General features: G+C 39.9%; 1 protein-coding gene across 3 annotated transcripts; it reads right to left on the bottom strand.

The window, feature by feature from the left end:
* Window positions 1–260: 260 nt before the first annotated feature.
* si:dkey-93h22.7 (Fc receptor-like protein 2) lies at window positions 261–16197 on the bottom strand. 3 transcript variants are annotated; one of them, XM_060940459.1, is made up of 11 exons: window positions 16092–16197; window positions 15983–16009; window positions 15591–15896; window positions 14519–14800; window positions 12867–13127; window positions 11927–12232; window positions 10157–10258; window positions 3464–3488; window positions 1214–1328; window positions 1072–1137; window positions 261–854 (listed from the first exon to the last, which is right to left on the bottom strand). In XM_060940459.1, exons 1-11 carry the CDS (start codon window positions 16126–16128, stop codon window positions 810–812), a joined length of 1572 nt encoding a protein of 523 aa, XP_060796442.1. In that variant the 5' UTR covers window positions 16129–16197; the 3' UTR covers window positions 261–809. The 3 variants fall into 3 exon arrangements, with proteins under 3 accessions (XP_060796442.1, XP_060796443.1, XP_060796444.1); XM_060940460.1 differs by having other exon boundaries at window positions 14546–14800; XM_060940461.1 differs by lacking the exons at window positions 261–854; window positions 1072–1137 and adding an exon at window positions 9131–9218 and having other exon boundaries at window positions 1240–1328.
* Between the last annotated feature and the right edge of the window lie 11607 nt (window positions 16198–27804).

Here is a 27804-nt window from a genome sequence, read left to right as displayed (position 1 = left end):
ATTTTGTTTTTTTTTTAATGTTTTAAACTGAAATTCTACATATAGCACCTTTAAACCTAACCTTAACAGGAGTTGAAAAAATAATTTATTATTATTATTGAAATAAAAGCCACAGTTTGTTCACACAAAGTCAAAACGTTTATACATTCCTATCCTTGTGGAGACATTTGGTCCCTGCCAAGATATAAAAACATGCCCCCATACATGAGACATACCTACACATGCCCATAGGCAAATATAAACAGTAAAAAGACAATAAAACAAAGAACATAAAAGCTTTATTAAATGTCTATGTGATATAACAACAAGCAAATCTGTAACCTAACTGTAAGGTTTTCTTACACGAAAATTGTATGCAGTGCCTCCATGAGCTTCTGTATTTTCTATTGTGTATCAGCCATTTTTGAACACCAACAGTAGAAAAGAAGAATAGTTAAGTAACATCATCAAGACTATAACCTTCCTCAGACTGTCCACAGACTCCACAAGTTTGTGTAAAACCTTGATCAAATCCATCATTGTGTTATCTGCGCACATTATTTCAATGGAAGGGATAAGGTTCACGGAAAAGCTGACCTTTTGTACAAAGGAGTTAACATGGTCAATATCACATATTTGCTTAAAATGTAAATAGTGACCTAGAAATTGTGCAGCATCTTGCATGCTGAATAGCCAAGATGTTGTCCATTTAAATTTTTTTTTTTTTGCATTTTAAACTTTTCAAAATTATAAAACTAGCTAGTTTAAAAAAAATCCCAGAAATTCAAAGTGATCTCAGACTTTTGGCCTCAGTAACTTTATACAAATATTCAGAAATTGTAATTATTGAAGTCAGTCTCTTCCTCCCCTTCACTCTGTAAAACAAACCAAAAATAATAACAGTCTCTTTCAGATAATACTCACTGAGAGTAGGACTGATATTAGAATTGAATATTCAGACACAGAACTTGTGCAGTTTGAACAATACTGGCATTCTGTAGTTCTGCAAATGCATGGGTGTTTATGCAAGTCTTATAAATGCTGATGCTTTTCCATAAGGAAACAGGGGAGTCTTTGTGTGATTCACAGTACCTCATCAGAGTCTTCTATCATGGTGGTTTGCAAAATGTCCTGATCTTCAATATATGCCTCTATATCCTATACAACAAAATGAATAAACAAAGTGGGAGACATCACTTTTCATAACAGAGACTTGGACAAAATTGGTTCTTACCAGGTCATCATATTCTTCTTCTTTATATTCGTCTTCCTCAGTTTCCTGAATCTCATCTTCAACACCATCATCATCACCTATGCCATGCATGTCTGTGAAGTCTTTTACTCTAAAACTAAAGGAAAGACATGGTCACAAATTTGCTTTACCAAGGTTACAGCTCAGATGTGTATGCCGATAAATGGCAGTGTTGGTGAAGGTGTGTGAAAGGAAAACCTGTATGAAATGTACATACTGTGAGCAGGGGTTAAAAATAGAGATAATATTAATGCAATGAGATAACTTAGCTTGTACCACAATACTGTTGGATTCTTGATTCTGACTGGTCAGCATCAAGAGTACAACAATAGTGCTGTCTGTAATTCACAGATTTCTATGAGTGCACATGAATATATTATTGTTTATATAGTAACAGTTAATTCACTGGAACTTGCATGGTGGATGCTTCACAAGTGCTGAGCCAAATAATAATCTCATCTCATCTCATTATCTGTAGCCGCTTTATCCTGTTCTACAGGGTCGCAGGCAAGCTGGAGCCTATCCCAGCTGACTATGGCGAAAGATGGGGTACACCCTGGACAAGTCGCCAGGTCATCACAGGGCTGACACAACCATTCACACTCACACCTACGGTCAATTTAGAGTCACCAGTTAACCTAACCTGCATGTCTTTGGACTGTGGGGGAAACCGGAGCACCAGGAGGAAACCCACGCGGACACGGGGAGAACATGCAAACTCTGCACAGAAAGGCCCTCGTCGGCCACGGGGCTCGAACCCGGACCTTCTTGCTGTGAGGTGACAGCGCTAACCACTACACCACCGTGCTGCCCCAAATAATAATTACTAAAAAAAAAAGGTAATAATTAACAGTTATTCACCAAAGGTGAGGTGAATATCAGTGAATAATAACAAGACGAAGTCACTGAGCCTGAGGTGGATAATTGTTTTAGTATAAATGCACAGGTGATTATTTTAAAAAATTTTATTAAAAATAATTTATTTCAATCTTCAAAAGCGGCATGCAAATATAATGGCTTGTGTCACTTATCTATGCCGAGTCACGTAAAATACTTTGTTTTGAAATAGATAAATTCCACAATTCCACCTTACCTTTGAATAGTTTTAGACCAAACTTCGTAGCATCTTTAATGCTTTTAGGAACAGCATTTTCTTTCATAATTTGTAATTCTTCCTCACTTGTGGTGATGAAGCGATTGGCCGCCATTTTGCCAAGTCACTTGAGGTGATTATCGAGAAATAGTCCGAATCTCTCAACCAATCAGCACGCACAATTTCCTATAATCACCTCCATCCATCCATTCATCCATCATCTGTAACCGCTTATCCTGTGTTGGATCGTGGGCAAGCTGGAGCCTACCCCAGCTGACTATGGGCGAGAGGTGGGGTACACCCTGGACAAGTCACCAGATCATCACAGGGCTGACATATAGAGACAAACAACCATTCACACTCACATTCACACCTACGGTCAATTTAGAGTCACCAATTAGCCTAACCTGCATGTCTTTGGACTGTGGGGGAAACCAGAGCACCCGGAGGAAACCCACACAGACACAGGGAGAACATGCAAACTCCACACAGAAAGGCCCCCGTTGGCCACTGGGCTCGAACCCAGAACCTTCTTGCTGTGAGGCCACAGTGCTAATCACTACACCACCGTGCTACCCATAATCACCTCTGTATTTATACTAATTGTTAATATTATGAGGCTTATTTTAAGAAGTTTATTTAACATTTTTATATGGTGTATCCATTGTCTCCAGATTTGTAAAAGTCAGGGCTAAAGCTGCTGTTTTGACAAGCTACTGTCTTGCATTGTTCATTTTACAATGTGCCATTATTTAATAAATACAAAATTGTAATAATTGGAAAGCTGCTGTGGTGTAAAAGGAATAAAATATTATGAAAAGTGCTGTTAAAGGAAAACAATCACATTTAAGGAAGTAACAATAACTCCATTTTGTGTCTATCTATAACAGCACATCCAGTTTCATTCCTTGTCAAAATTCTATTGCCAGGAATGACAGGATATATTAGAATTTTGAGCACATGGTAGATTAATAGTGTATGAGGAAGGTAATGACAACATGTTGAATAAAATGATTGCTATGGAGTTATGGGAAACTGAATTCATGATAGTAAGATATTGAATGTAGTATCAGTAAAAAAAAAAAAACCCTGTGCAGTATTTTCATCCTGTTAACACTTTTTACACTATTCTTACTTACATATATTTCCTGGCTTGCCTTTTTCCTGACAAAGAAGATAGAAAGCAAATATTACAATACTATTTTGATTTGATTTGATCTATTTCTGGATCAACACATGAAAACAGTAATCCAAAGGATAACATGCAAAAGCAAAATACTTATTTCCAGCATGGTCCTTGGTGTTACACAGAAACATACTAGTGCATTTCAAAAAATTAGAATATTGTGAAAAAGTTCAATATTTTCCACGAGTTATTTAATAAAGTGAAAATGTTATATATTATAGACTCATTACACATAAACTAAAATGTTTCAAGCATTTTTCTATTTTAATTTTAATCAGTATGGCATACAGTACAAAAACATAAAAAACCCATCTCAAAATATTAGAATATTTCATTTCGAGTTTGAGTAAAACAGTATGAACACAGTGTATCTCTCGGTCTAGTTCAGTACACACAACCACAATTATGGGGAAGACTGCTGACTTAATTGTTGTCCAGAAGATGATCACTGATGCCCTCCACAAGGAGGGTAAGCCACAAAAGGTCATTGCTGAAAAGGGTGGCTGGAAAAGGTGCACAAGCAACAGGGATGGCCGCAGTCTTGAGAGGATTGTCAAGAAAAGTTGATTCAAGAACTTGGGAGAGCTTCACAAGGAGTGGACTGAGGCTGGTGTCAGTGTATCAAGACCCATCACGAACAGACATCTTCAAGAAAGGGGATACAACTTTCGCATTCCTAATATCAAGCTACTCCTGAGCCAGAGACAATGTCAGAAGTGTCTTATCTGGGTTAAGGAGAGAAAGAAATGGACTGTTGCTCAGTGGTCCAAAGTCCTCTTTTCAGATGAAAGTACATTTTGCATTTAATTTGGAAATCACGGTTCTAGAGTCTGGAGGAAGAGTGGAGAGGCACAGAATCCAAGGTGTTTGAAGCCCAGTGTGAAGTTTTCACAGTCTGTGATGATTTGGGGTGCCATGTCATCTGCTGGTGTTGGTCCACTGTATTTTATCAAGTCCAAAGTCAACACAGCCATCTGCCAGGAGATTTTAGAGCACTTCATGCTTCCATCTGCTGATGAGCTTTTTGGAGATGCTGATTTCCTTTTCCAGCAGGACTTAGCATCTACCCACAGTGCCAAAACTACTACCAAATGGTTTACTGACCATGATATTACTGTGTTTGATTGGCCAGCCAACTTGCCTGACCTGAACCCCATAGAGAATCTATGGGGTATTGTCAAGAGGAAGACGAGAAACACCCGACCCAAAAATACAGATATGCTGAAGGCCACTATCAAAGCAACCTGGGCTTCAATAACACCTCAGCAGTGCCACAGACTGATCACCTCCATGCCACACTGCATTGATACAGTAATTCATGGTAAAGGAGCCCCAACCCAGTATTGAGTGTATAAATGAATATACTTTTCAGAAGTTGGACATTTCTGTATTGTAAATCCTTTTTTTGATTGATCTTAGGGAATATTCTAATAATTTGAGATACTGGATTTCTGATTTTCATGAGCTATAAGCCATAATCATCAAAATTAAAACAAAAAAGGCTTTAAATATTTCACTTTACATGTAATGAATATAGAATATATGAAAGTTTACCTTTTTGAATTAAATTATGAAAAAAAGGAACTTTTTCATGGTATTCTAAGTTTTTGAGATGCACTAGTATAGACAAGAGACAGACAGACTCAGACTTTAAAAGACATACATTAAATAATTAGGAGGAGAGAAGGACATCACATAAAACAAAAATCAAATAACTAAATAAAAAACACAAACTGCTGAAAATCTATTCAAGTTAACAGTGAATGTCCACCTTATTCCATAATATCTGCTTTACCTGTCTTTTAAAGATCCCTCTAGATGTTAGAAGTTTAGTAACTGTAGGTAAACTATTCAATGCCATGATACCAGTGTAAAAGAAAGATTTTTTTAACTGCATTATTTGCTCTAGGCACCATGCAGGAACGGATGCTCGCCCTAGTGTTATGATTGTGCTGCGTGTGAATCATGGTCACATTAGAACATAAATATTTGGGGGCGTAACCATTAACAATGTTAAACATATGGTTCAATTTAAGCTGTTCAACTCTTAAATGCACAGGAAGTAGACCAGCTGTTGTAAACTCCTCCCTACCTCCATGAGAACGAGGGGGTGCTTTTAACAGGTACTGGACAACATTGTTTTGCAGCACTTGGAATTTGTTTCTAAACTTCACTGTCAACCCAGAAAATCATGCAGAGCACACAAAATCCACATGACATTGAATCAAAGTTAATACTAATAATTTCTTTACAGAAAAATCTAAAAACTTTGTCTTGCAGTATAAAAACTTTAACTTTTTAGAACATTTAGCTAAGACTTTAGTTGCAATGAAATCACCTATGAGTGACTGAGCCAATGTTAGACCCAAATATGTGACACTATCCTTGGACACAATTTCAGACCCATTACAGATCACATTCAAAGTATTTGATTTTAACAACTTCCTTCTTGTACCAAACAAGATTGATTCAGTCTTGCCCAGATGCATGGAGAGCTTATTGTCCAAAAGCCACTGATTGACAGACTCAAGCTCAATGCCAAGAGTATTTTCAATGTCCTTGACATTACACCTTGGGACAAGCAAAGCAGAATCATCGGCATATAATAGTAACTTGCACCGAGCTGCAGCTGACATATCATTTATATATATTAAAAATAACAGGGGCCCCAGGATCGAACCTTGGGGCACCCCACATGTTATACTCAGTGGATCAGAGAGGGTCCCCTCAACATCACATACTTGTGTCCTATCTGTTAGGTAAGTTGTGAACCATTTGATTGCTGAGTTTCTAAACCCCATGCACTGTAACTTAGAAATTAAAATATCACGGTTAACAGTATCAAAAGCTTTTTGTAAGTCAAGTAGAAGCATACCAACATAATTCCCTAAATCAAAATTCTGGCGCACATAGTCAAAGAGATGAATGAGACAGGTGTTAGTAGAATGTACAGCTCTAAAACCAGACTGGAGCTCATGTAATAGATCATGTCTGATGAGATACTCTTCCACCTGTTCATATACAAGACGCTCGAAAATCTTTGACATGGTAGACAGAATCGAGACAGGCCTATAATTCCCAACATCAGCTCTGTTATTTTTCTTAAAAAGAGGAACCACCCTTGCATTCTTCATGTCGTTTGGAAATACACCCTGACCTATGGACAGGTTTATGACATGGGCAAGAATACTAGATGTAACCTCAGCACTATCCCTGAGAAACCTGGAGGGGATAAGGTCCAAGCCAGTGGCCTTATTTACTGACAAGGTGGAAAGGCTCGCTCTAACTTTATCCTCTGAGACAGGTCTAATTACAAATGCATCCGCAGAGACATTTTTGCTTCTATAAAATGAGTTAACAAATTATTTGGCATATTTATCAGAAGCAGCTGGCAATTTACTAACCAGACTGGCAGCAACAGTTATAAAATAATTGTTAAAATGACAGGCAATCCGTCGCTTATCAAAACACATCTCATCTTCAATGATAAGCCCTGCTTTACCAGACTTTGATTTGGATTTTGCTGTTGATCCCATATCATTGAGAATTTTCCAGACTGTTTTTAGGCTGTTTAACATTTGCAGTAATGGCTTCCGAATAAAATTCAGACTTAGCCTGTTGAACCTTGTAACTGACTTGATTTCTAAGATTAACATAAGAGTTATAGTCAGCTGGTAGTTTAAACTTTATGAAACATCTATTACGTTGTCTGATCAGATCAACGATTTCAGATGTTATCCAACATGCACTTCTATGCTTAATTCTTGTTTCCCTTATTGGTGCAATATCATCAAGAACAGCTATGAAACCCTGCTTAAACAAATCCCAAACCTTATCAACATCATTACATTTGAACACATCCAACCAGTCTCTCTCAGATAGCCTTTGATTGAACACCTCAGCCGAGTACTGTTTGGTATATCTGTATTTGATTGAACAATGCTCATTTATTGGCTGAGACTTAATTTTCTTGTGTGTGCAAAAAACTGCATTATGATCACTAAAGGCCACATCCAGTACACCTGATTGACATATCATTCCACAGTCTGATACTAAAATTAAGTCAAGAAGAGACTGACTATTTATGGACAACCTAGTAGGCTCAGTAATTAATTGCATTAAACCAGACACCTTGCAGAGATATGTGAGAGAGTCCTTCAGATTACTTCATGGCAATAATAGATTAGTATTAAAATCACCCATTATGATACATTCCTTTTCAAGACATATATTGCTTTTACAACAGACAGATTCAAGGAGTTCCTAGAAATATGTTTGTTTAGGTGGGCGGTAACATACTCCTACAATTGGGCTTGGTTTTGGGGAGTATTAACTCAACCTAAGCTGCCTCCAAGCCATCCACCTGTAGATCAAGGCACGGATTGAAAGTTATGTCAGTCCTAATAAAGAGGCACACTCCTCCTCCATGCCTGTTGCGATCTCGTCGGTAGATGTAGCCCAACTATAAGCCCAACTTCCCCATCTTGAATGGAGCTGTCTAGCCAGGTCTCCAACACTGCAATCACAACAGCCTTGGAAGTAGTCGCGAGGTGCTCAACTTTGTCCAATTTGGGTAGAAGACTTCTGGCATTAACATGAATAAAATGCATCCCTTTCCAATTTGAGAGGCCAAGTGAATCATAATCTGTCCCATCTGTAACGTTACTGTACTCATCATAAGTCCTGACTTCACTTGAGTCATCAAAGACGTCAGCGCTACACATTTCCCACACACAACATTGGTTGCAGATTACATTATTTATGTACTAAAGGAATACTTCAGCACTTTTCATCCTCATCTTAACCAACCCCATCTATCATTTCAAAATGTTTCCCTTCCCTTTACTGAGAAAAGAAGAACAACTTTGATTCCCTGAAACTCGTTTCTAAAAGCAATTGTTAAGGAAGCCATCAAACTTTTGGGAAACGTACATAATCTTATAGAAAGCATTCATGAAAAGTATTTTGGAATTGAGTTCTAAGTGTGTAAATGGAAATAGAACTGCTTATTCAATGGGAGGAATTTCTAAGAATCTGATCGCACATCTTGATGATATCTCAAAACCTGATAGAACTTGTAAGTAACAGGAATGACTTTTTATTGTATTGGTTCAGAGATGGAAAGGTGGATAAAACTCCATGAGAACAGCTTTGGTAATACTTTATACAACTATCCTTAGAATTCCACTGTAAATGAGCTTTGAGTTCTTTTCTCAGCACAGGGAGACATCTTGAGTTTATTCTTTGTGGTAATACATATGCATTGAATAGATATTAAAAGGTCATAGGCAACGGTTTTAATTTTATGTACATTTGAAACTTTATATGTTAAAAAACCCTCTGTAATTTTCTTCTGGTCCCAAGAAGTATTGTTAATAAGTAATACTTAAAATAAGTTAGGGCGGATCGTGGCGAATTTCTGTTCGGCGATTTTCGTGACCACTCAGTGCGTGACGTCATTTAAGCCAAACAAACCACTTGAGTTGAGTCCACTTCCGTTTACTTGCATTGCCATTCGGCTTGAATGCAGACGTGCGTTCAGGAATTTCCAAGAAAAACCATGCCTTCTTGTTGTGCAGTGAACTCTAACAACAGGACCGGTTCAGGAAGAAGTTTTTACCTTTTACCGAGAGAGGAGAAGAGGCAGAGAGAGTGGATTGGCTTTTTCCGGAAGAGGAGAAGAGGTGGAGCAAGAGGATTGGCTTTTTCTGGAAAAGGAGAAGAGGCGGAGAGAGTGGATTGTGCGCGTGAAACAAAATCAAGCAGTCAAAGAAGAAACAGACCAGCAACACTCAAGCAAAAAGGAGAAGATTGGAGGTAAACATTTTTACTTTTGCTTGCAATTGACAAGTCAAGAATCCTGAGGGATCCTGTACAATCATTGTGGAAATGAGACAAAAAGCTATTTCCTCGCTTAGAGTAGGCTATAAATAGTATAATGCCGCGGATGGCAGGCTAATGTGGCCTACCGGCGCACTGTCAAGTAATCGTTACCTATATCCACTAGGGAGGGTGGTTTAATTATTCTTCAAAAGGGCTCTTATTTAGTATTACGACGAAAGTAGGAATTTATCATAACTACCAGGATAAATCATTTGGGCGCGAGTCTTGTTGAGGTCTGGCGTCATTGCGATCAGAGTCGGCCGAGTCGCTGTCTGATTCCGAGGCTGCACGGTCAAAACAGTGAACCACATTCACCGATTACTTCGCAACGGCCATAGGTTCATACATATATGGTTTCACCTCTCGATATTTAAATTGGAGAGTTCCTACTTCAAAATCGCTATCGCTTTCAGACATTTTACACAAACTCTCACGACCAAAGTCCGTACACGTGTGCTCAGTTCACAAGTAAACACAGAACTGCTCCCGGTCTGTTTGCCTTAAACGATGTCACGACGACTGGCTCCTGGCGATGAAAGTGTGCATAAGTGAGATGTAAACAAACCTTCAGAAATTAGGCACAAAAGTATATTTTAACCGTTTTATTCAATTTTGGGATGCAAATTAGACACTAGGAAGATTGAATTCGCTTTTTGGGTTGTTCTTCTAGACAATAAAGTTGATATTCTACGTTTCACCTCCGACCCTTGCCTATGACCTTTAAGTTGAAAAATAATGGCAAGACATAAAATGTTTTACTCACGTAAGACCACTCCATAAATACAACAAGCTAACACAGCAAAAATCAGCAACGAGAATAAGGTGAAAACGGTGGCTGCCACTTCAGTTGGTATTTTGTTCAACACTAAAATAGGAAGAGAGTGGAAATGATTAACCCCTTCTATTATGCCAGATACATTTCTAGTTTAATAGACCCTAATCTTAAAATGAGGTTCATCCTTTTACTTGAACTCTCAGGCTTTCTGTTCTTGTCCATTTACTAAAATAATAGAAACCCTGCTTTAAGTTGGGAACAAAGATTCTTAACACACACACACACACACACACACACACACACACACACACACACACACACACACACACACACACACACAGACAAAACCCCAAACAAACACACAAACAAACAAACAAATAAAAACCTCAGTAAATCTGGAAAAAAAAATATGCAGACACCTGACCATCACACCCATATATGCTTCTTCCCCCAATGGTAGCCAGAATTTGGAAGCACACACTTGTGTGACTGTAAGGTCTTTGTACGCTGTAGCATTAAGATTTCCTCTTCACTGGAACTCAGGGGCCCAAACCTCTGATACACGAAAATTCCCCCACTTGCAAAACGAGGTCCATGAAGACATATTTTGCCAAGGTTGGTGTGGATGAACTTCAGTGGCCTGCACAGAGCCCTGACCTCAACCCAACTAAACACCTTTGGGATTAATTAAAATGTTGATTGCACCCCAGGTCTTCTCACCTGACATCAGTGTCTAACCTCACTAATGCTCTTGTCGCTGAATGAACACAAATCCCCACAGCCAGGCTCCAAAATCTAATTTACAGCCTTTCCAGAAGAGTGGTTGTGATTATAGCAGTAAAGGCAGGACTGACTTCATATTACTAACCATGGTTTGTGAATTTTGATGTTCTCATTCTCATTATCTGTAGCCGCTTTATCCTGTTCTACAGGGTCGCAGGCAAGCTGGAGCCTATCCCAGCTGACTACGGGCGAAAGGCGGGATACACCCTGGACAAGTCGCCAGGTCATCACAGGGCTGACACATAGACACAGACAACCATTCACACTCACACCTCTGGTCAATTTAGAGTCACCAGTTAAACTCCCCCCTCCCCCTTTCCCCCGATTCCCCCCCGTCACTCCTGACAGGAGCATAGTGGGGGGTGTTCTTTTTTTTCCTTATCTCTCCTCATGTTGTTTCCTTTTTATCTTTATCCCTGTCTTCCTGTCCTATCTACCCTATGTCAATTGTATGTTGTATATGTACGGACAGGTTGACCGCTAATTTCGCTGGTACATGTGACTAGTGACAATAAAGGGCATCATCATCATCATCATCATCATCAACCTGCATGTCTTTGGACTGTGGGGGAAACCAGAGCACCCGGAGGAAACCCACGCGGACACAGGGAGAACATGCAAACTCCGCACAGAAAGGCCCTCGCCGGCCACGGGGCTTGAACCCGGACCTTCTTGCTGTGAGGCAACAGCGCTAACCACTACACCACCGTGCCGCCCTGAATGAGATGTTCAACTAGTTTAACATGCAAGTGTGATGGTCAGGTGTCCACATATTTTTTGACCATCTAGTTTAGACCTTCACCATCCAGCCAAAGGGACCATGATTGACAACCTTTTTGGCTTTGCATTTACTTGTACTAGATTTACTCTACTCAGATTTTAATTATTTTGTCCTTATGGGTTAATTAGTGGTGAATACACCTTTGCACTTTATTCTAGTATTTACTGTACACCAAATAGTAAAGGCTCTGTTACCTTCATGACTAATCAGCGTCACTGGACTGCTCACTCCTGTAGTGCTGTCAAATGAATTAAAGACCTTGCAGTGGTACACCCCACCATTAGTATAGTGTGGGTCCAATTTGACCATGAGGCCTGAGTTGTTTGCGTGGAATGTACGGTGAAACGGCCCTTGGCTCTCCAGCCTTGTGTTATTGAGGAACCAGTTGTATTGGGGAAACGTTCCTCTCTCCACATGGCAAGATAGCTCTACAGCCAACACCTCAAAGTTCTTCCTGACAAATTTTTCCAGTTTCATTGTAACAGTGCCCCCTACTGACTCTGTTAGGGTGAAACAGCAAACAAGTCATAGTTAGACCATCCTAATAGACAGATAATTGAGTTTTTCTTTTTTTACTATTAGTAAAAACAAAACATGTAAATCTGTACATTTCATGGAAATTCATGAAGGAAAAATTAATTATGGAAGGAGTAAAAAGCAAAAAAAGTGCTAAATTATTTTAGAATTCTAACATTAAATGTAAAAAAAAAAAGACATGAACCAAAAAATTTGGTGTAAGGCACAAAATCACTCTCAATGGGGCACCAGTCCATCAAAGCAAAATGTGTTTTAACACAGTATTAGTTAAGGTGGTACACTTTTGCAACCAGGTTACTGGTTTTTCTTTTTTTCCCCTAAAAACATTTTAATTTATTTTTTTACTTGAGGTTTTTGGTTGCTATATGACATTAAAGATGGAAATAGATTTACATGATTTATCTTAGTTTCATTTTTTCCACAAAAACCTGCAATTTTAACATAAGTGTGTAGACTTTATACAGTACGTCCATTGTATACTGTTTATGAGACTACATTTAACACATATTGTATCTGAGAACTGTGTTTAAGAACATGAATGCAACTGTATTTGGCTTAATTTATATGAAGAAATACATTTCTTTTAAATCTACATACCCACTGTGAGGTTCAGTTCTCTGCTCTGCAATGGTGTTTTCCCATTACTTGCTTGGCAATGCACTGTGTCCATTTTTTGGTCCAATACAATGGGCACTACAAATGAGGTGTACTGGAATTGACTGGTGACAGAATCATTGGTTTTGAAAAGGGTGAAGTTTATGGGTGGGGATCCTTTTGTCACCTGGCATGTCACGTTGGCAAAGTATCCTTCAACATCCTTGAAAACCTTAAATGAGATTTCAGGCTTTGACATGTTCTCTGAGTTAGAAGTAGGAGAAAGGTGGTAAAAATAAGACAGGGAGTCAAAAGAAATTTGATTGAAAAGACAAAAGAAACCTCCACCCTGAAACACATTAGGTTTGCTTATATTGCAATATTTGTGAAGTGTTTGTTGATTCTGGTGCAATTTTTTTTTTATTTGTGCTTTATTTCTTTATTTGTAGTTTGGTCGTCCACCACACTGATGTCATAAGGGAACATTGCTAGTGCAGGGACAATGGTGTTTAATTGGAGAAAAACATCTCATCTCATCTCATTATCTCTAGCCGCTTTATCCTGTTCTACAGGGTCGCAGGCAAGCCGGAGCCCACCCAGCCGACCAAGGGCGAAAGGTGGGGTACACCCTGGACAAGCCGCTAGGCCATTACAGGGCTGACACATAGACACAGACAACCATTCACACTCGCACCTACGGTCAATTTAGAGTCACCAGTTAACCTAACCTGCATGTCTTTGGACTGTGGGGGAAACCGGAGCACCCAGAGGAAACCCACGCGGACAACATGCAAACTCCGCACAGAAAGGCCCTCACTGTGCAGCCCGGAGAAAAACGTAACACTTTCAAATATAAGGAATTGAGAGTTGAGAGTCAAGTTGTCAGTGTTAGCACCAACAAACAAAAGCAGGAGCTTCTTTTCAGATTCATTTCTTTCTAGTGACAATCACTCCCATATTAATGAAAAGTCCAATGTAAAATTAGTGGAGACAGCAACTGCTGAACTCAAAGTTTCATAATGCAGCTATATGGCACAGTTACACTGACTTACGTTAGCCAGAGGCTTGGCTAGTTCGCAACACACAAGATGATGAGTGCAAATGGAAGCTGATCTGTTCAAACAGAATGTATATAAGGGGACATGAGAGAGCCAGACAAGGCTAAAGGATTAAAGCGCTGCTGCATGACTCTCTTTACATAGAGATGAAAAAGTCAAAGTCCTTCCCATGCCAGGAGCGGGTCTTCCCTGGCAGTCTACTGTCATAGTCCTAACCAGGCCCTTAAGGCACACTGGGCAGTGTCAATCTCCATTTCTATAGCCCTTGGCCTATCCCCTATTACATAGCAATGGTTACACTGGGAGCCAGTCATCTGGCAACCACGAGAGTTTGACGCCCTACTCACATCTGTATTGCAGCGTGCCTTGCCAGTAGGTAGGTATCATTTTTATGTTTATTATAAATAAAGATCAGGATGCAAGTTGTTCAGGGTAGATGTTGCCTTTAAGTGCAAGAGGTAAACGTCTTTCCATTAACAGTGTTATATATATATATATATATATATATATATATATATATATATATATATATATATATATATATATATATATATATATATATAGTACAGATTAATCCAATAACCGCTGACACCCTACCTTTAACAGAAACGTTCATTCCCTTACTCATGATGCTGAGAGAATCTATTTCATTGAGTTCCTGGGTAGCACGACAGGTGTACGTTCCACTGTTCTGGCTGGAAAGGTGTCGAATGGTTAGCCGGTTGTTAGAGCTGTCGTTGTGGAGCAGTGTATTATTCAGGAACCAGCTGTATAATACATAAGTCCCTTGACTTATATTACACAGCAGAGTCAGACTGTCTCCTTCCCAGAGAGTTTTCAAAAAGGGGCTTGATATGATGTGTACACCATCTACAGGCACTGAAACACAACATTTCACAAATGATTCAATAGAATTCTATACATAAAGAAAAAGAAAAAGATCAATGGTTCAGTGAAGAATTTGAGAGAATAACAAGGGTATAGAGTATGTAGCTCTTTTATTTTAGACTGCAGTCAATAACAATAAAAAACATCCTTGCAAATTATAGACTGCTCATACCGTAGTTGCTTAGATAATTAATTACTATTTTTATGGAGACCACTTTCCAACAAACATTTTCACTGTGCACATTGTATTATCCTGTATTGTTTGAGTCAGAAAACAAGTGTAGCATTTTCTGTCATTAAATAGTAACGACTGTTACAGATAATAAAACTGAGCTGTAAAAGTATTTAATGCCTCTTGGATTACTTCAGCTTGTGGTAGACGAGGAAAAGTTAAATTTATTACATGCAATGTAGAAATATCTGGAATATCCATAATATAAACAGTATTTTGTACATTTATTTTAGTACATTTCTATATGTTTTAGTATGTTATATACTGTACTTTCAAAATGGCATTGGTAAAGTCATGTTCATTTTTCATATCTTTTGAGAGCCATTTTTTCCCTAAATGACACATAAAAATACACAACAAATTAAATGATTGTGTAGTGAAATTAAATGTGTATATTTACATTTTTTCATATTTTTTCATAATAAATTGTGCACATTAATCGCCATTAAGCTTTGTAATGTTAATCTATTTTTCTCCTAGGTTATTTAATATTTTTCCTTTCGACAGCAGGCATCTTTACTATATTTCATTTTCATTTTATAAACTCACCCACTACTTGGAAGACCATCGGCTTACTGAAAATGGGAACGACCTCAGAGTTGTTTTGCACACTGGCCTTGCATATTAATATTCCATCATGATCATGTTTAATCATAAGAGGAAATATGGCTTCTTCTTTGTGCAGAGAGCTGTATTCTCCAATCAACTTATCGTGATCATCATCCTTATACAACTCGTATAGAATGGTCTGGCTTGTTGGGATATTGTCCATTTTACAGAAAAAGACCTCAATTGAACCCAAAACACTTCTTGGAGGACCATTTAGTACTGGTTCATTTAAAATGATCTGAGCATCTGAAATAGGAAATGACACAGTTACACAGTAAAACAGTGCACATACTCATAAGGGCCAGCTGACGGTAGATAACGTGGCCACTTACCTGCTGCCTGCCACATGGCACTAAAGCCTAAAGAAGAAAGAAAAGAACTTCAAAACACAATGTAAGATATTATTAAAATCGCCTTGACAAGAAGGATTTTTCTTTTTACCCAAAACAACCAGCAGAAAGAAAGTCATTTTGGCCATTGTCCAGCAAGATATATGGATGCTTATTTCCTCAGAATCAGGTCAACAACTATGATACATATTAGATTATATGCATAAATGGCAAATTTTAGTCTTTCAGGCTGTCACACACACATCTAGCCATGCACAGTATGGACACGCCTCAAACTGGCAAGAATTAGATAATGGGGACACCCAACTGAGTCTCCCAACATCACCATGTGTGCTGGGGTGATAGGAACCCTTAGCAATTTGATGTTAGACGCTTTTAGCTATATTGTACATTACAAATGATTTTCCTGTTTTAACCTTCCAGACAACAGCAAGATGCATGCTTATACAGTATTTTCAACAAGTAAATCTCGTTGCCAACATCATGGACCGGTCAAGACTTTTTTTATTGCCATTTCAACCATATACAGTAGGTACAGTACACAGTTAAAACAAAACAATGTTTCTCCAGGACCATGGTGTTATATTTAACATCACAGGGCTACAATCGACATATAACAACATAAAGTGCATGAGTGCAGCAAGTGCAAACATTGCAGATAGACAGTACAGTGCCAACAAATACCTGTCACTGATAATGTGCGGAAAGTTTGAGTGTGCATTTTGAGGTAGAAATATGTTAAATAAATAAATTCAATTAAACATTGTGTATGAGAGAAGCATTGTAAACATTGTAAAAAGTGATAGTGATTATTCTTCACTGTGCAAAGACTGCAGTGGGAGTGGTGTGATCAACAGTTCATGTGTATCAGTCCAGTCCCTCAGAGTTGAGGAGTTTAATGGCACATGGGAAGAATCTTTTACAAAGCCTGGCTGTGTTAATAACACAAAAAAATTGCATCATAATGGTGTTGGGAGGCGGCACGGTGGTGTAGTGGTTAGCGCTGTCGCCTCACAGCAAGAAGGTCCGGGTTCGAGCCCCGTGGCCGGCGAGGGCCTTTTTGTGTGGAGTTTGCATGTTCTCCCTGTGTCCGCGTGGGTTTCCTCCGGGTGCTCTGGTTTCCCCCACAGTCCAAAGACATGCAGGTTAGGTTAACTGGTGACTCTAAATTGACCGTAGGTGTGAATATGAGTGTGAATGGTTGTCTGTGTCTATGTGTCAGCCCTGTGATGACCTAGCGACTTGTCCAGGGTGAACCCCGCCTTTCGCCCGTAGTCAGCTGGGATAGGCTCCAGCTTGCCTGCGACCCTGTAGAACAGGATAAAGCGGCTAGAGATAATGAGAATGAGATGAGATGGTGTTGGGTAAAATCCTGGGGACTGTAAATCTGGTGTCTCAAACCTTCCAGGCTAGGAACACATATCTCACCTTGGACATGTTTTGCAAAGTGTGGGTCTGAGTGCCTAAAAACCTCACCGGAGACCCAGAATTATGTGAGAATCAGGGTCTACTAAATGCAGACGAGCATTTTAGAGTGTCTATTCTTTATTCAACAATTGAAACATGCACACAGAGTCATATGGATTGCTACATACAACATTTTGTGAGAAAACAATAAAACAACATTCTCATAATACATACTGTAATACACTACTGACATGATATTGTGTATATGTTCAAAACTTGTACAAATCAGTTCAGATTACAAACCCTAAAGAAAAAAAAACTTGTAAATAGGCAACTCAGTGATTAACCCTAGGCATGTGGCACTGGGTTGTAAATTGATTTATGACTGGAAAAAAAAACATTACTTGCATGAATCAACACAATATTTATTAATCTGAACTCATCAGCAACTTCACATGTTGTGTTAGTGCTTGGGCTAAAGGAGGTTGATAAATCTGGAATAATAAAAGCATAAAACAAGTTAATGATAACTTCAAGACAAAGTTCAGTTCTCTGCAGGCACAAATTGTACTTTTTAAATGTTTTGGTTTTTTGTCCTTTCTTAGTGCAAATCTTGCGAGATATGATGCAGTATAGCAAGGGAGTCTTGATAGTAAATACAGCAGAGTTGACAAGTGTTACAAGGCAGAACAAACCTCGCCCAGTAGCACTTATGATGAATATGAAGGAAGATATTGCAAAAAAAAAAAAAAAAGGTATCCTATGGGTACATGTGGCTACTGCTTATAAATAAAATTGTTTTCTGATACCATGTCCATACAGTAAATATAGCATATATATTTACTCTATGAGGCAGTAGACACAAAAATGAAGCGTAATCCAAAAATTAACAATTTAAAAAAATCACAGAAGTAAAATATATCAAGTGTCTGTACTTTATATTATTCTACTCTTACCTCTTACAGTTTTTGAAACTGAAACCTCCGAACTGAGGCTAACATACGCACGCTGTCGCCATGACCAAAATTCTTATTTCCTGCAAATGGCCCGGCGCTAGAGCTCAGTGGAACGCACTTTCCCTCTGTAATAAGCATAAACATGTCTGAAAGTGATTTCTTTAGTCTAGTCCATTTATTTCGAATGGTGACCCGAATTGTATACATTCACCAGCCATTTTAATCGGAACACGTGTATGCGCATGCACAGTGCGTGATTGTTCCATTCTTACAGCACGATTACACCTCTATATGAGGCAGTAGCCACAACAAAAATGATTTTGACCCTTTTGGTGATTGACCGGATGACCCTCAAAATGTTGGAGGTTCTATTTGATACCAATGCCCATCTATACTGAAAGTTTCATGAAGATTGATCGAGCCATTTTCCCGTGATATCGTTAACAAAAAAAACAAAGAAACCTGGCCAAAAACAATACCTCATCTTGCTTACTCCATAGCAAGCAAGGTAATAAGCACCATGTCACAAAAAATAAAAGATCCAACCTCACTTTCTGTTTATTGGTTTTCTTCATTATAGTAGAGCAGATAAGCAGATGAATCGTGCACAAGATGATAAAAACATGAAACTTTCAGGGTTTGTTCTTGAGGGCATAACAATTAATTTAAGATCTGGAGGCGCTCTCAGTTTGACCTTGGAGGTCAATTAGAGGTCATTGAGGTCATCAATAGGACATTTCTATGCATGAGAGCTAAAATGGGCGTGTTTTTGGGAGCAATTTTGCTAAAAATGTACAGTAAGTATAAATATGCATGTATTAAGGCATAATCAAGTAAATAAACATAAATAGATATACACCCATAGAGGTAAATGAATGAAATAAACAAAAAACGTAATGATAATAACATAAAATTGGGAAATGGCAGATGAACTGTAACTGATAGATACCCAGGTAAACTACATAAATCTTATCATTAAACTGGAAGGATTTCTTATCTGTTAGTGAAAACAAAACAGAATTGTTCCACTTTCTTTCCGTTCAAATTGCTGCCATGGCATTAGCTCCTGGCAAAGAAGTATATGCCACAAATGAAAAAAATGTCCTCAGCTCTCCTGTTGACTGTGATGTAAGTAATTTGGTTCCATGCACTCAAGAGGAGGCAGACACAAGGCTATTCCTTCATGTGGCAGATGCTGCTAAAAAGGGACTTAAGAACGTTAGTTAGAACAGTGGATTCAGATGTGGTCGTCTTGGCAGTAGCTGTATTTCAGAAAGTTGACCTTGAAGAAATGTGGATAGCCTTTGGAACTGGTAGCACTTTCTGCTATATTGGCATCCACAAGGTGGTTGCTGCTCTTGGTCCTTCCACTAGCGATGCTTTGCTTGCATTTCATTCTTTCACTGGCTGTGATACAACATCAGCATTCTGTGGCCGTGGTAAAAAGACTGCTTGGGACACGTGGCTTGTGTACCCAGAAGTCACGGAGGCTTTTCACGAAATGTTGCAAATGCCACAAGAACTGAGTGACCTGTCTTTGTCACAGCTGGAACGCTTTGTTGTTCTCATTTATGACAGAACAAGTGCATGTGTAGGTGTCAGTGAGGCACGGAAACATCTTTTCACACGAAAGTCAAGATCGTTGGAAAACATCCCCCCTACACAAGCTGCTTTGAGACAACACATCAAACGAGCCATGTATCAGGCTCATGTATGGAACCTTGCCTTGGTTATTAGGCCCCAGTTGCCAAGTCCTTCAGACTGGGGATGGGTTAACAGTGACGATGGATGGCAGCCATTTTGGACAACACTACCTGAGGCCTCACAGTCGTGCTATGAGCTTTTGCATTGTGGTTGCAAAAAGGGCTGTTGTGGTCACTGCAAATACAAAAAGGCAGAATTGAAGTGTACTGCCCTTTGTGCATGTTCTGGAGACTGCAATGATTAGAATACTCACATTAGGCCTGTATCACTTGTATCACTCATTTGGAAGTCATTTTACAATTACAAAGTATATACTGCTTGGCAATATGCTACAAAATCATAAAAGTTGTTGAAATTGACATAACACATCATACAGTGGTGCTTAAACGTTTGTGAACCCTTTAAAATTTTCGATATTTCTGCATAAATATGACCTAAAACATGAGCAGATTTTCACACAAGTCCTAAAAGTAGATAAAGAGAACCCAGTTAAAGAAATGAGACAAAAATATTATACTTGGTCATTTATATATTGAGGAAAATAATCCAATATTACATATCAGTGAGTGGCAAAAGTATGTGAACCTTTGCTTTCAGTATCTGGTGTGACCCCCTTGTGCAGCAATAACTGCAACTAAACGTTTGCGGTAACTGTTGATCAGTCCTGCACACTGGCTTGGAGGAATTTTAGCCCGTTCCTCCATACAGAACAGCTTCAACTCTGGGATGTTGGTGGGTTTCCTCACATGAACTGCTCGCTTCAGGTCCTTCCACAACATTTCCATTGGATTAAGGTCAGGACTTTGACTTGGCCATTCCAAAACATTAACTTTATCCTTCTTTAACCATTCTTTGGTAGAACGACTTGTGTGCTTAGGGTCGTTGTCTTGCTGCATGACCCACCTTCTCTTGAGATTCAGTTTATGGACAGATGTCCTGACATTTTCCTTTAGAATTCGCTGGTATAATTCAGAATTCATTGATCCATCAATGATGGCAAGCCGTCCTGGCCCAGATGCAGCAAAACAGGCTCAAACTATGATACTACCACCACCATGTTTCACAGATGGGATAAGGTTCTTATGCTGGAATGCAGTGTTTTCCTTTCTCCAAACATAACGCTTCTCATTTAAACCAAAAAGTTCTATTTTGGTCTCATTTGTCCACAAAACATTTTTCCAGTAGCCTTCTGGCTCGTCCACGTGATCTTTAGCAAACTGCAGACGAGCAGCAATGTTCTTTTTGGAGAGCAGTGGCTTTCCCCTTGCAACCCTGCCATGCACACTGTAGGAGCCATAGGAGGAATTTCTGTTTATGCTTTGTTGACTTTACATATAATTTGCAACTTTTTATTTTGTTACATTAAGAACTGATTTAGTATTTCTATATCTAATATAAGTTCATGTTTTGAGTATGTGTGAGTATATATGAGTGAGTGCCAGAAGGTATATAGTGTGTCATCCTGACACCAGGGGGAAGGTTTTCGGTGATGCGCATACCATCATAGACTGTGGTATGGCGTGCATGGAAAGGAAAAAGAACAATTAATGGACATTGCTAGAATTAAGGAACCTGGAACCGTTTGAATAGTTTAAGTTTCTTTCTTTATTTTTTTTTTTGTATAATCGATTGTAACTAATAAATCACCATTAGTATACTTTAATTTCGTTTCCTGGACTATTTCCACGAGTCGAGTGATCACACCGAATCCCAGATGTAATGCTCAAACAAATGTCAATGGGACTCATAAACATCACGGTTTTGAGCTTACAATAGTCTATGATGTCCGCACGAAGAATCACTTCATGGAATTCTGAAGAAGATCTTTTGGATTATTGTTTGAACTTGGGAAACTTTGCAACGCAAACTTGGAAATAAAGGCCGCTGGACGCGCGAAGACCAAACTATTTGAATCAAAGGAACTTTGGAGGTATGATGGATTTAAATTACTTGAACTGTCGGATTTAAACCTACAAAAACTGCTTTTTTGAATACCTTTTTTGGATTAACCTTTGAGATTTGGATTACGGAGTATTTTAGTTTTGAGCCCCACCTTTGTTTGAATTGACGGCTGTGGAAGAAACGCCATTATTCTTATGAAATTTAGTCTACGTGCTTGAAAGATATTTTTTGTTGAAACTTAGTGGACGATTTGGATTATCTATTTTTATTGAAACGAAAAATTGCTTGTTTGCAACTGAAATGGTGTCGGATTCTGATAAAGAAACCTCGAACATTGAGGACACGTCAGCAAAGTTGCTCTTTTCCCGACAGGGCAAAATGTCTCATCTGACGAGAAGAATTAATATTGTGAACACGTTAATGGCTGATAGAGAATGTATAGATGAGGTCAAAGAAAATATGAACAAGTTTACTGTGCAATTAGAGGAGTTTAAGGCATTGCACGCCTCGTACCAGCAGACGTTAAATGCAAAGGACAAGAGTGACGACACGAAATCTTGGTATGGCCCGAGAATGGAAGAGATTAACGTTTTTATTTCCAGAGTGTCAAAGTGGATCTCTTCAGTTGAAAGTTGCGCAGATCGTTTGCATATTGCAATGTTTTCAAAGTTGCAAACAGCTGCTGTCCCTGATGAAGATGACAGAGCTTCGGTAACATCAATGCGCAGTCATGCATCAATGCACAGTCATGCATCAATGCGCAGTCATGCATCAACGCGCAGTCAATCATCAGTATCCTCTGTAAGGTCGGCGCGCATTTGCGCTGAAGCTGAAAGGGCAGCATTACTAGCAAAGGCTGCAGCCCTGGAGAAAAGGCACAGTATTGACAACAAAGAAGCTCAATTACAACTGCAGAAAGAACAACTAAGGAAACAGAAAGAAACACTTGAGATGGAAGCAGAACTGAATGCTAATTCAGCCAAAATTCAGTACTTTAGAGATGCAGAAGTAAAACCGTTTGGTAGCAGTGCAGGAGATGCCATGAATGAATATCTTGAGGAATACCTCTCTGTAAGGCCCAAAGAAAACGTTACAGTTCAGTTCCCATTTACGCCTGTTGCAGCTAGACCAGCAGACAGAACACGACACAACACAACACACATTGCTCATACAGCCATTGGTAGTCATGGGCTACATGGGCCAGCACTTCGCATTCCCTTTCCTCAAACCCCGTTACCGAGAAGAAGAAACCAGGTCTCTGATGATATCGGGAGAATTCTAGAAAGACAAAATCAGTTAACCAGTCTGCTCATAAAGCAACAATTACTAACAACTTTGCCAAAAGGAAATATTGAAATATTTGATGGAAACATTTTACAGTATAAGTCATTCATTCACTGGTTTGACCACATTGTAGAATTTAAAACAGACAATTACCATGACAGACTGCTGTTCCTCATTCAATACACCAGGGGGAAGGCACAAGAACTCGTCAAAAGTTGTCAGGTCATAGATGATGCCAGCATAGGATACATAAAAGCTAGACAGCTGCTAGAAATACACTATGGGAATGAGTACAGGATTTCATGTGCTTATATTGAAAAGGCACTCTCATGGCCAGCAATCAAATCAGAAGATGTCAAAGCGCTGCAGGACTTTGCATTGTTTTTGAGGAGTTGCTGTAACGCTATGGAGAATGTGGAATATATGGAGGAACTGGATACAATCTCTAATATGAAAAACATAGTGTTAAAACTACCATACAAATGGAGAGAAAGATGGCATGTTAAAGCCTGCAAGATTCAAGAACAAAACATCAGAGTCAGAATGAAGGACTTAGTTGACTTTATTGAAAAACAAGCCACCATTGTGTCTGACCCAGTGTTCGGTGACATCCAAGAATCAAGCACTAAGATGAAATCAAAAACATCAGTGAAACCACCGGCAAAAGGAAGCTTTGCCACCAATGTGGATGTTACATTATCACAATCCGTTGCAGTACCATCAGCTACCACATGTCTGTTTTGCACTGGTCAGCATGACCTGGGGACATGTTCCCAGTTTACTACACAGCCACATAGGGACAAAATCACTTTCCTTAAGCAGAATGGAATCTGTTTCGGATGCCTGACCAAAGCTGGTCACATTAGTAAAGACTGCGCACAGCGCCTTATGTGCTCAATTTGTGACAAGCGACACCCCAGTGCTTTACACATCAGTGCAAAAGCACCACAGTCACGACAACAGACAGTGGTGAGTACCATAAAGGCTTCATCTAATGGCATGGGTGAGCATGCTGGGGCCGGTAGCACACAAAAGGCCTCCAACTGTGCCATGTCTATTGTACCTGTGCAGGTGAAATGTTCGAAGGGTAGCAGAATCATCAAGACATATGCCTTCTTAGACTCTGGCAGCTCTGCAACATTCTGCACAGAAAAACTCATGCACAAATTGAACATCCCTGGAAAAAAGACCAACATACTGTTAAAAACAATGAATCAAGAAACACTTCTGGATACTTACCTTGTGAAAGGACTGGAGGTCAGTGCTTTAGATGAGAGCAACTTCATTGCACTCCTAGAAGCATACACTCAGACCTCCATGCCTGTAGATACAAAACACATTCTTAAAACAGAGGAACTATCGAAGTGGACTTACCTGAAAGAAGTGCGAATTTCAACGCTGAATGCTGATGTGGAGCTATTGATTGGGAACAATGCTCCTAAGGCCATAGAACCATGGAACATAATCAACAGCCAAGGAGATGGACCATACGCGGTGAAAACCCTATTGGGGTGGGTTATCAATGGTCCCCTAGAAGCCACTCCCATTGCAGACATTGGTGAGTGTCTTACTGTGAATATAAACAGAATATCTGTTGAAAAGTTAGAACAGTTGCTTGTACAGCAGTACAATCATGATTTTAATGAGACATTGGATGACAAAGAAATGTCAATGGAAGACCGAAGATTTCTTAAAATGGCTGAACAGTCAGTCAAACTGCAAAATGGACATTACAGCTTAGACTTACCATTCAGGAGTGACCGTCCAGTCATGCCCAACAACTACCAGGTTGCAGAATAGCGTCTAATAGGCCTTAAAAAGAAATTTGAAAGAAATGAACAATTTAGAGTTGATTACACAGGATTCATGGAGGATGTAATACACAAAGGACATGCAGAGGTGGTACCACAAGCTGAAGTCCAACGAGCGGATGGCAAAGTGTGGTACATACCCCACCATGGAGTTTTCCATCCAAAGAAAGGCACCATCAGAGTGGTTTTTGACTGTGGCGCCACATTCCATGGAACATCTCTCAATGCTGCACTCCTTCAAGGCCCAGATCTGACGAGCACGCTCATTGGTGTGCTCACAAGATTCAGACAACACCCAATAGCCTTGATGGCTGACATTAAGTCAATGTTTCACCAAGTCAGAGTGTCCAGAGGTGATGTTGACTTCTTACGTTTTCTGTGGTGGCCTAAAGGTGACGTATCTCTGCTCCCTATATGACTGTGCATATCTTTGGTGCAGTGTCCTCTCCAAGCTGTGCAAATTTTGCACTGAGACAGACGGCTAAAGACAACAGAGGCACTTGCAGTCCAGAGGTGGTGAGCACAATTGAAACAAACTTTTATGTTGATGACTGTTTGAAGTCTGTTGAAACAGAAGCGCAAGCAGTGGAGCTGATGAGAGACCTTACCTGTGTCTGCCACAAGGGAGGATTTCACCTGACCAAATGGGTGAGTAACAGCCGCACTGTACTTGCACATATCCCAAAAGAAGATAAAGCCACTGAAATGAAAGAGCTGGATTTGGACAGAGATAAACTGCCATTAGAAAGAGCATTAGGCCTGTTATGGTGTGTGGAAAGTGACATGTTCACATTTAACATCTCTATCCCAGACAAAGCACCCACACGGAGAAACATTCTATCAATGGTCAGTTCCATATATGACCCACTTGGTTTCTTGTCTCCTCTAACTCTACCTGCCAAGTTGCTCCTGCAGGATCTTTGCAGACAGAAGTGCAGCTGGGACCATCCAATACCTCATGCTTCTGCAGAGAGATGGAGAAGATGGGTGGCCGGTCTGGAGGAGCTGAAAGACTTCAGTGTGGTGCGCTGTGTGAAGCCAAGTGAAGTTGGAGCATCTGTGGAGGCTGAACTTCATCACTTCTCAGACGCAAGTGAACAAGGCTATGGAACAGTGAGCTACCTGCGTCTTCATTCAGGAACACACACTGTGCATGTTGCCTTTATGCTTGGCAAGGCCAGGGTGGCGCCATTGAAGCAGATGATCATACCCCGCATGGAGCTGGTGGCGGCCGTCTTGGCAGTGAGAGTGGACATGATGCTTAGAAGAGAACTGGAGATGAAACTCAACAGCTCAACATTCTGGACAGCCAGCCAGTCAGTGCTGAAATACATTGGAAATGAACATACAAGATTTCGCACATTTGTGGCCAATAGGACTGCTGTTGTTAAAGAAAATACAGATGTCTCACAATGGAGATATATTGGAACAAAACTGAATCCAGCTGATGTTGCAAGCAGAGGAGTGAAGGCGGACACCTTTGTGAAAAGCAGTGAATGGCTCAACGGACCAGACTTCCTATGGATGTCAGAGAGTGAGTGGCCACAGGATCCTTTGCGGTCACCGTTACTTTCTGAAGATGACGTTGAGGTGAAGAGTTCAGCCATATGCAGTGCTGTAATACAGCAGTGTGACAGTCCCACATGGCAGCTGCTGCAACATTATTCAAGCTGGAACAAGTTGAAGAGAGCTGTGGTGTGGTATCTGAAGCTGAAAGATTTCCTTATATTCAAAATGAAACGAAAAAAGCAGTTGCAGCATGTTGTCTCCCCCCAGACATGGAGCCAAAACAAGACCCTGGATGATGAGAAGAAGGCTTTTAAGAAGAGACTGGGTGGACAGTGCATTTCCTTGGATGACCTGTGGAGGGCAGAGAAGTCCATTATTGTGTTCTGTCAACACCAGAGGTACCCAGAGGAAATTGCAAGGCTGCAAAAACCTGCTTCCGACAATGGTCTGAGCCAAAAGAGCACCATCTACAAGCTGGACCCTGTGCTGGAAGATGGAGTTTTGAGGGTAGGAGGAAGACTGAAGAGGGCAGCGATGCCTGATGAGGCCAAGCGTCCAATGATAATTCCCAAAGACCTTCTTGTCTCCACTCTTATTCTTTGACACATCCATGAGCAACTTGGACATGCTGGAAGAAATCATGTGCTCTCTCAGCTCAGAAAAAGATATTGGATAGTGAATGCCAACTCAGCTACTCGCAAAGTCCTGTCAAAATGTGTAACCTGCAGGCGTGTGAGAGGGAAGAGAGGTGAACAGAAGATGGCTGACCTGCCAAAAGAAAGACTTGAAGCTGATCTTCCACCTTTCAGCAATGTTGGTGTTGACTACTTTGGCCCTTTTGAAACTAGAAGAGGAAGAAGTCTTATCAAACGCTATGGTGTCATATTCACCTGCATGTCAAGCAGAGCTGTGGATCTAGAGATGGCGCATGCATTGGATACAGACTCCTGCATCAACGCCCTACGACGGTTCATCAGCAGGAGAGGTCAGGTGACACACATCCGCTCTGATAACGGAACCAATCTTGTAGGAGCCAAGAAAGAGCTACAAAATGCCATCTCAGCCTGGAACTCTGAGAAGATCCACAATGCAATGCTCCAGAAAGACATCCAGTGGTCCTTCAATCCACCTGCAGCCTCACACCATGGTGGAGTATGGGAGAGACTCATCCAGATGGTGAGACAGATTCTCCTCTCAATAGTTCAAGAACAAACACTTGATGATGAAAGTT

The sequence above is a fragment of the Neoarius graeffei genome, chromosome 15 (genome assembly GCF_027579695.1).
Source record: "Neoarius graeffei isolate fNeoGra1 chromosome 15, fNeoGra1.pri, whole genome shotgun sequence".
Taxonomy (NCBI): Eukaryota; Metazoa; Chordata; class Actinopteri; order Siluriformes; family Ariidae; genus Neoarius; species Neoarius graeffei.
The sequence above is the reverse complement of the archived record's forward strand: the minus strand, read 5'-3'. Positions and strand labels throughout refer to the sequence as shown.

Bases quoted from the DNA above. Each gene is read 5' to 3' on its own strand.
- si:dkey-93h22.7 (XM_060940459.1), bottom strand. From the start codon at position 16,128: ATGGCCAAAATGACTTTCTTTCTGCTGGTTGTTTTGG. The intron at 1,329-3,463 runs GTAAGTAAGAAT...TCTTTCCTTTAG, and splicing joins AGGCAAGCCAGGAAATATAT to TTTTAGAGTAAAAGACTTCA. The intron at 1,138-1,213 runs GTAAGAACCAAT...TTTGTTGTATAG, and splicing joins AAGAAGAATATGATGACCTG to GATATAGAGGCATATATTGA.